At 28.0% G+C, this 9,853-nt stretch overlaps 1 protein-coding gene across 2 annotated transcripts in view; it reads right to left on the minus strand.

Annotated features, from left to right (window-relative positions):
• LOC107440501 (mitochondrial ribosomal protein L24) overlaps positions 1-9,391 on the minus strand; it is a 14,493-nt gene extending 5,102 nt beyond the window's left edge. The window contains exons 1-4 of one of the 2 annotated variants that reach the window (XM_016053444.3): positions 9,227-9,391; positions 5,527-5,808; positions 3,432-3,527; positions 1,218-1,324 (exon numbers count right to left, since the gene is read on the minus strand). In XM_016053444.3, coding sequence (XP_015908930.1) covers positions 1,218-1,324; positions 3,432-3,527; positions 5,527-5,802 — 479 coding nt within the window. In that variant the 5' untranslated portion in view covers positions 5,803-5,808; positions 9,227-9,391. Of the gene's footprint in view, positions 1-1,217; positions 1,325-3,431; positions 3,528-5,526; positions 5,809-9,171 lie in introns of both variants that reach the window. The other variant, XM_016053445.3, reaches the window with a different exon arrangement.
• Between the last annotated feature and the right edge of the window lie 462 nt (positions 9,392-9,853).

Here is a 9,853-nt window from a genome sequence, read left to right on the forward strand (position 1 = left end):
ATACATGCAAAAAAAAATTCAAGGACTTTCAAGGACTCTCAAGGACCGTGGGAACCCTGCATGCAACATATATGAAACAAGCTTTTCAGACTCTAGCAGCCAAAGATCTCATGAATATGATCTTCATTTGGTACTAAGTATATACTTTAAGTATACTCTTAAGTATAGATATCTTAAGTATGTATACTCTTGGAATGAGCAGACTGTGGAAGTGCTTCTTTTTCAGTCCACCACTCGAGGAAAACTTAATATAACAGATACGAAAGGGTAATCAAACGAAATTAAAAATGTGAAAGATTACTTGTCAAATAAGAAGGACTACTAGGCTACCTCAAGATCGTGGAGCTGATATTTGCGGGGGGAAAAGAATGTGTATTAATATGGTGATTTCATCAGTGATCGTAAAATCTAAAAATTCTTACAAGCTCTGCTAGGCATGTCAGTTAACAAAATGATACTTGAAAGTAGTTTCTGCATGCCTAATATCTTTTTTCAAATGTATATGAAACTATTCCAATGAATGTGAAACTGAATAACTTTTAAAGAAACTTATTTTTGCATATTCCTTTTCACTGCCCAGAAAGATAAAGCAGCAAAAGAACTAATTTTATATATGTATGTAAAGAAACTGCTGTCACTAAATTTCTTTAAAGATTTGAAACATATGTTAAAATTATTAAAGGGATATCACTCTTGTTTTCTATTTAAACTTTTACATTAATATTTATTTATGAGCAGAAATTGGGGTAAACATTTATTTAATAAAAAGAAGCAAGATTATAGGAATTTTAAAAAAAAGCCTCATTTTATAAATCTTCATTTATAATAAATTTAAGGTGCACCTAGTCAATATTTTAGTTATTTATGATTAAATATTTATGTGCAAGGCAAGGGTAAAAGATATATGCCAAATTCACACTTTGGCATGCCTCAGAAGAGCTAGGTAATATAATTTTGAAGTTCCGGATTTTGTGGTGAAGAGACAATTCGAAACTATTACAGGTTTACTCTATCCAGGTTTTTTTTTAAATAAATATGGAAAAATAATTTTTAAGCATTATGCTTGATTCTCAAATATTTAAGGCATAAATACTCATAAAATATTTTTTGATAAATATAAATATTTATTTCATGTGCCACATGCAGGATAAAATAAGGGAATCACCCAATATTGATAAAATTCATCCACAAAAAGGCTTAAATATGTTACATCTTACTTATCAGAAGGATCCAGAAGAGCAACTTCTGTGGTAACTAGTAAAGGCTTTTCTTCTTTTACCATAGATTTTGGTATACCTCTGAAGCCACCCATATATTTATATTCCTAAAAATAAGTTCTTTAAAATGGTTGTGTGGAAAAAACAGAAAATACAATATTTAATCTGAGAAATAAAACTATCACTCTGGGGTGTTATTCATCCATTACCTTTCCAAGGGGAAATAAATGATTTCAGAAATTTTTAGAAAAGCAAAAGCAATCTCATAAACAGCTTTTTACACTATAAAAGAATTACAATTATCTATACATGATCGGTCAACATTGTCTTGACTTGCACACACATGAACATGAGTGTAACACATGAGTTTTCTTGCCCCTTTTTTTAACATACAACATAATTTCTGGAGGAGACTTTTGGTAATTTTAAAGGAAACTTTAAAATTATTAATTAAAAGAAACCTTTCTTCAATCAAAGGAAACTTTTAAAAAATTTGAGTGAATATGAATTACGATGAGTGATTTGCGTGGAACACAACAAGTGGACACAAGTTAACACAAACAGTGTTCATAGCAGCCAACATGGATAGGAAAAAATCCAGTAGATTGTACTAAATATTTTACACATAGGTTATTTTAGTGATTTTTATAGTCAGCAAAATAGAAAGACTGCAATTTTTTCCTGTTATGATTGACATTAAACATGCTTGAAATGTTATGTATTATTTTTAATCATATTTTTGAATATTAATAGACATTTAATTCATCAAAGGATATTAAAAGATGTTTTTAATTGATTTAAAAAGAGATCTCTGAATAAAAATAAACTGAACATTTTAGAACAAAAAAAGTTTTGAACTGATTTCTATAAATGAGGCTCGCTTTATTATATATTAGCAATACTTATTTAAGTAAGCAAGCAATAATCTGCATAAAAATTGCATTTTAATTTATTTTTTTTAAAGAAACATTCATTTTTAAGGAATTGTGGAATTTTCTAAAATGCACAAAAACCAGAAGAATTTTAATTAAACCAGTAGATTAGGAGAAACTGAAAAAATCCATTAGTCTATTGGAAAATCCAGTAGAGTTGGCAGCTATGAGTGTTGCATGATGATCATGAATTTATGAACCAAAATATTCAATAACTAAATCAATTGAAAATTGCAATTTGCAAATTTTTTACCATAACTCCAGGTAAAAAATTCATAAAATTCTTTTGACCCTTGTCCTGAATTTCATACAATAGCATAAAGATGTGCAAACATATGTTCCAAAAATGTTTAGACCACATTTACTACTTATTGAAGAATGTAAACTGTTTCCTTTTCCCCTAAATTAAAACTAAGAATTTTCCTACTTAAAAGAGAGAAAAAATATCATATAACTCTGATGTTAGTTTAAAAAAAAAAAATTAGACAGCATAGTCATTAAAGCAGCTTTATAAAATTTCTTGAACTTTACAAAACACAGTAAAAATAACTTCCATAAAAAAGATATATAATGACATCATTAGAAATAATTAGCAGTTTAGAAAATATTGCAAATGTACATAATTGTGAAGGAAAAATAAGTCAATGCAATATTTTACCAACTTATCTTCAAATATTTCAGCACTTTAATCTTAAGTTATTAAAATTGGAAACAGCTCTTATAGTTTTAAAATTATTGTCTACCATTAAAAAAATACAAATTGAAACTACATAAACAAATTGTAGAAAAGCCTTTAAATTAATATCCCATTTACTAAATGTATTTAAAAAAAAAAAAAAAAAAAAAAAAAAAAAAAGCTAAAATTTAAATGTTAGAAAACTTTTAACGATTTTAAAAGTTTATTATTAGTTCCAAGTAATAAAAAAAAAAGTTTCAAAAGAAACAGCAAAGAAAAAATATTTTGGTGCATTATTATGATATGCTTACGTTATACAATACTAAATAAAAATATAACTTTCAAACAATTACTCAAAATTTAAATTACTTAGAAGTGCTTAAAATTACTCTGATCCAAGAATTAAATTTAAAAAAACATAGCATTCAGCATTTTTTTTTAAATAAAATTTTAAAAAAGGCAAATATTTTATTAGTAATATAAAAAAAAAATCTGAGGGAAAGTTCATGAAAGTTAGCAGAAACAATAGAAATGCACAATAGGCAAACAAAAGTTAACAAATTACTGATAATATGATAAAATGTTGAAACTAGTTTAAAAACTTACACAATTTAAACCTTCGACTGTAACCCAATTTCTCTCAACAACGACATAGTTAACTACACCTTGTTTCCCTTTATCCTTTCCTTTCATTATTTGAACCTGCAACAACAACAAAAATATTATGCAATTTATTATTAAAATTAACTTAAATACTTAGTTGATTTATTTAAAAATAATTCATTAACCAGTTTAACTATTTCTAATATAACAGGTGTACTGGAATAGCAAGCTAGGTAAAATAAGTATTTTATGTTACCCAAAAGGTTAAGATATATACCCGTCCAGCATTAATTGCATCATCATTGACCAAATGCTGGCCTTATTTGACTACAACAGGTCTCATCATGTATGACGCATCTAGAAAATAAAAAATTTCTGGTGGCAAAAACATTTATTTTTTCCTTTTATTCAGAAGAAATAAAATTTCTATAACTACCACTATAGCTATTCACAAGTAAATATCTGTGTTAAAACCAAGAAAAAAGTTGTCATTAGAAATAGACTATTACTTCTTCTGAATGTAAGAAACAAAAGAAAACATCTTAACTATTTACTGTAAAATACAAATGACGAATATTTGTTATTATACATGACGAATTTTCGTCATTGTGCTACAAGCGATGGAATATGAAATGACAATGAATTCTGTGCTCGGTATACTAAGAGCTACCTTGGTACATTTCAATACATTTTGATTAATAGTAACTATCAAATCGAGAAAAGAACGATCACTTAAGAATGTAGACGTTAACAATAATACAACCATAATAATCAACTATTTTTTTCACTCCAATGAGTTGTCATTACTTAATGAGTTATCATCTTAATATGAAATAAAAATATATTTTTGTTTAAAAAGGATAAAACACTTGAAACATAGTTTAATGCAATATTTTTGCAAAAATGGTATAGACGGGTGCAATGTAAAAATGTTTACATCAAGATGAAAGATAAGAAAAATATAAGACAATAACAGAAATGTACTTCCTATATTATTGCAATCAAATAATAAATAACAGTGATTTTTTTTTCAAATACATAAAAAATTGACAATAATAAATTGTATTCACAAAAAAAGGAAACAGAAATTCGGTATTTACGTTCCATCTTGTCGGCCATTTTTGCCAACACCGATTTTAAGTCATCTTTTTTTTTACATTTACAAAATAACTTTTTTTACAAAAGAAAGAGGCATAATACAAATATAACTTATTGCATACAAAAAAGAGAAAATATTTAAATTTGAGTCACTTTCAAATTTATTTTTAGATTTGGCGAAAATGGTTGACAGGATAATATGTAAGTACCAGTTAAAAAAATTCCTATTAAGAATTTTCCAGAAATACACATAAAAATATCTAGAAGTAGAAAAAGACAATTCAACATTTTGTCACAAGAGTTACTTAAAAAGCTTACAACTTTTATATTTTAAAATATCATAATTACCTTGAACCATCCTAGACACTTTTAAAAAATATTAATACATTTATGTTACTTTTTCATTTTTCATGCAAGCTAAACATATATTTTTAATAATAAATAAGTTACTTACAATAATTTTTAAACACAGAAATAATTTTTAAGCAAGTACAGCTCATCTATTTTTAAAAAGAGCCTAGGGATAAATGACACAGAAATATAACAAGTTTAAATACTCATTGAAATAACAAACACATTGTTGTCTTATGCCACTTGAAAATACGAATAAGCCTATTTAAGGCAGAGGGGTGTGTTTCTTGTCTTCCAGTGTCTCCATCTATAGCCTAGAATTCCATTTTTGCCACACACATACACCATAGCCTGTTGACTAATTCAAGTGCCATTCCTACAACTGCACATCATAGTTTTATCCTGAATCAGAGAAAAACCAATCTCCAATCCTGTGCCCCCAGCGGTACTGATTTGTTTATGACCCCGAGAGATTTAGCTTGCAACAGTCACCATTTTACATACAAGAAGTCTTCATTCGGCTGGATTCCAATTTACGATCTCTCAGACATGGGCCCCACGCCCTAATAGACAGGTTATACTGGCCCAACAAACAAACATGTGATTTACGAAAATAAAATGAACTTTTAAAAAAAAATTATAATAATACCTTATCTCCTCGATAAATTGTCCATTCTTTAATTGGTTCAACAACATCTTGCTCCACATATTTCCCTGGAAGGTTTGCTTCAAGGAACTCTCTTGTCCAAGGTCTGTGTAGCCCATAGGTGAAAACTTCTCTTTTTATAACCTTATCCTGATATTGTGGTTCTTTTTCAGTCTTGAATTCAATTTGCTCCATTGCACGTTCAACATAACGTTTGGGAAAATTTGAGAAATCTTTAGGCAACTTTGAAGCATAAAATAGAACTCTTGTAAGTCTCATGGTGTTCTGAAAAGCAAAGCAAATGCATTATCATCAAACAAGATTGATTGGAATTCAGTTGAATATAGAACTTTCTGATGTATGCATCATGGCACACTAAACTCTGCTCAGTGAACGCTGATAATAGTAAATAAAGTCACCAGATACTTGGCATTACCTTCGGCTAACTCGTTCCAACATTATGACAAGCATCACTCTTCTGAGCAATGGTAAGTAAGAAAAAAACCAGTCACTCACAAAGGAAACAGCAAATGTAAATAATCTTGATGATAGACAGCAAATCTTTGTTTTTAAAACCACAATCAGTTGTTACTGTACAGCAGTGTTTCCCAAACTTATGACTTTTTTGTACCCTTTGTGAAGTTTTCGTAATGCTGTGTACCAAAAATTACAAAATGAATGTATTTTTTACTATAACAAAATATAAGGGAATAATTAACTCCTTAAGTGCAGAGTAAAATTAACGCGATTCACTCCCCAGTGCCAGCGTTTTTCGCTCAAGTGCACTTTCTTACACGGTGTTTTGGTGGGGGAAAATGATGCACGCTTTGCAATTTAAAAACAGTTTACTTTTATAAGACAAGAAAAAGGAAAGAAAGAAAATACAAAATTTAAATTAAATAATAAAAATACAATATAAAAGATGTTAAAACTTAGCTGTTGTATGATAAATCCTGAAACATGGTTGGACACATAAACCAACATCACATTCATCGCACTGATAGCGGGATTCACAACGAATTTTTTTTTCTTGAACAAACAGCACATTTTTGCGACGCATTTTTCCTTGAAGACGTTGATGGAAAGAATAAAAAGCACCAAATACATATGGGAAACGAAAGCGAAAAAAGAATAAACCCAACCTTACTCAAATAAATACACACAAGCGATTAATACGATATCACTTTTCCATAACATCCTTTTCCCACTCCCTCTCCTCCAAAATTAGTAATACATTCGCAAAGCAAACACTTTCTAGGTCATTTTACAGCATTCTGAAGTAGGGGGTGTAGTTCTATTTATAGCAGCGCAATGCAAAGCATAGTACTTCGGGAAATTGTATATATACGCCTGCGGCAGTTAACGTATCGTCTGCCGATACGTATATATACGCCCGCGGCAGTTAAGGGGTTAAGAAATATTTATTCATATTTACAAAAGCCAGTTTGTTATTCCAAAAGCTTTTTTTTTTTTTCCGAATTTGATCGTCAACTTTTTATGCCTTTCTAGACAGCGAATATTTAAGAAATGTGAAATTATCAAATACTTGAAATTTTTTAATTGTTTAATGCTCCTTTATTTCTAAAAAATTAAGTACATTAAATGCACATTTCCTCCCTTTTAAATAACATCAATGTTCCACGAGTGTACATTCACACTTGAAAGTGTGACCTAAGTGATTAATGATTTATTTTTCGTAATGGCTATTTTAAATATTAGTTATACATGATTCTAAATGCGTAATTGCTGTTAACACTCAGCTGCCACCACAAGATCATTTTCATTGTATCAATAGACGGAGATTTGCACCCAACAAATTAAAAAAATTAGCTGCCAAGAGCCGTGTTTCTTTACTAAACTAACATTAAAAGTAGTTTCCATGAATTGAAAAATAGGGTAAATAGTGCATTTGCCTTTGGCCATTTCTGGGAATATGGAGAGTAATGAAACTTCAAAAAAAAAAAAAAAAAAAGAAACTTTTTCAAATAATAATACAAATTTCAATTTCTTATTTTCAATGCAGGAAAAAAAATAAAACCTTGTTTACCACTTCATGATATAAGTAAAATAGAAAAAAAATGTAGCCCCCCCCCCACTAAGTCAAAAAAAACTTATAAAAAATGTAGAATATGAAAATAAATTTAAACATTTTTAAACCTTTATTTAAGTGGGGCTTTTAAACTTAAAATGTTAAATTTCTAAAGATTATTAATGTTTTATACATAAAGTATGAAAAATCAAATAAAATTTAAAAATTTGAAGTAAAAAAAAAAATGTTAAATTACTTATTTTAAGGAAAAAATTTGAACAAATATTAGATTTATCTAAATAATAGGTATAACAAAAAATATAGGAAAATAAGTGAATGATTGTCATAGGCACATCCAGAAATGAGACAACATAATGTTTTGCTGAGTATTTAGCTAAGTCTAAAAACAATAAAAAAATTCTTTAAAAACTAATATGCCTACTAAAGTAACATAAAATAAAGTAGTAAATACAATTGATATTTATCTTAAAACTCTGAATTTCCATAATTAATAATTTATCTAATTAAATAAATTTTATCATTTTATCATACAACTTTCCTATTTCTAGGAGTAACACAAATAATTCTACATGAAACATAAACTCAACTATATAATTTAGGTAATCTAAAACAAACAATGCTATAATTAGAAACTTCAATATCACAAACTTAAATTTACATATAAGAAGAAATTAATGATAGAATTTTCATAGGAAGATTGAAATATTATTTCTCTTTTTTTTTAAAAGTTAAATATCTAGTTGATACCTAATAATTTCGTCACTGAGATCAAATAGGGGATATTTCCGTATTGTGATCTGTTGCGCCAAATACAATCGACAGGTTGCAAAATAGATTTTAAACTTACAAATTTTTTTTAAAAAAAAACAACATGTAGATGTTTTCCTGGGTGTGGTTACGAGTTGGTCCTTTTCTGTGATGTTTTTTTTTAAGTTTCTCGCAGGCCGCTGCCCAAAAGTTTCCAAGACTTGCCGATTATTCTACCACAGATCATGATACGGAAATCTCCCCATCAAATGCGTGGCTCGCTGCTTTCCCATAAAAAAAGTACAGCTATTGCTCTCTATTTTAACTGAAATTATTACTTTCATTTTTCACAACTTAAAGGTGCATTAATTCAGGTAACATAGAGCTTTACATTTTTTAACAATTCAATTTCTTTTTTAATTTATGTAAAAAAAATATATATATTCAAAACAATTGACTAAAATTTGATTAAAAACTAAAGATGTAATTTAAAAATTTAAATATTTTATGCACAATATATAAAATTTAGTAAGAGTGCATTCCATTAAATTAAGCATTAAATCCACTAAGCAGAAGGTAATTTTTTCAATAACAACACTTTTTATAATTTGCACAACATAGTAATTTATAAAACACTTTTCAGTATTTAAATTTAAAAATAATTTTAATATTTAAGAGCTTTATTAATTTATAAATTATTTAATGTCCTTCAAAAGGTCATGCTATTTGCGCTCCATAAATCTTTACCCTCATAATTGTATACACTTAATCTTAATGCAAATATTATAAACTTAAGGTGCTGTGTTCCTATTTCAAAATTAATGATCTTGCAATACATATAGAAGACTAACTTCAATGAAATTGACTATCGTAAACAAAAAATATTATGATGGATATTGTTTGTACTTTGTCAAATAGTTTTCTTCAAATACTATTAACCAATTTTACTAATGAATACAAAACATGACACACTCAATTAAAATTATTCAGCATAACAATTTCGGCATTTCAATGTTTATTTACAAATTGTTCTCGTTTTCGGACATTTTCTTACAGTTAACAGTTACATACAATTTTTTTTTTTTTTTTTAATTACTTCAAGCTTATTTTGAATAGGGTATAATATAAAAAAAGCACAACTACTTCCACTTACTAGTAATAACATTTACCTTTTAGTTTAATTAATAAACTGAGTTTTAAATATTCGCGATCGCAACACTCGAATACGCCATCTGGGGAGAGACCGGTTTCATGCCTTTAGCCCTTCTCCTTTCCCTCTCCTCCTCTTTTCAGTTGTATAGGAATGTACTACGATATTTTCCCTTTTCTTAATATTTTTCCTTTTTATTTAATAAGAATATTTTTTAAAATTTCCATAATACTTTTCTTTAGAAGTATGTTTAATGTAGTTTTCAGTTCCATATAGTTTTTCAAGTTAAAAGATTTCAATCTATATGAAAATCAAGAGAGAAACTAACGTACTTCCTTCCTCTATGACTTTCCACACGCTAATGGGGAAAGCATGTGAAGTGT

The sequence above is a fragment of the Parasteatoda tepidariorum genome, chromosome 10 (genome assembly GCF_043381705.1).
Source record: "Parasteatoda tepidariorum isolate YZ-2023 chromosome 10, CAS_Ptep_4.0, whole genome shotgun sequence".
Taxonomy (NCBI): Eukaryota; Metazoa; Arthropoda; class Arachnida; order Araneae; family Theridiidae; genus Parasteatoda; species Parasteatoda tepidariorum.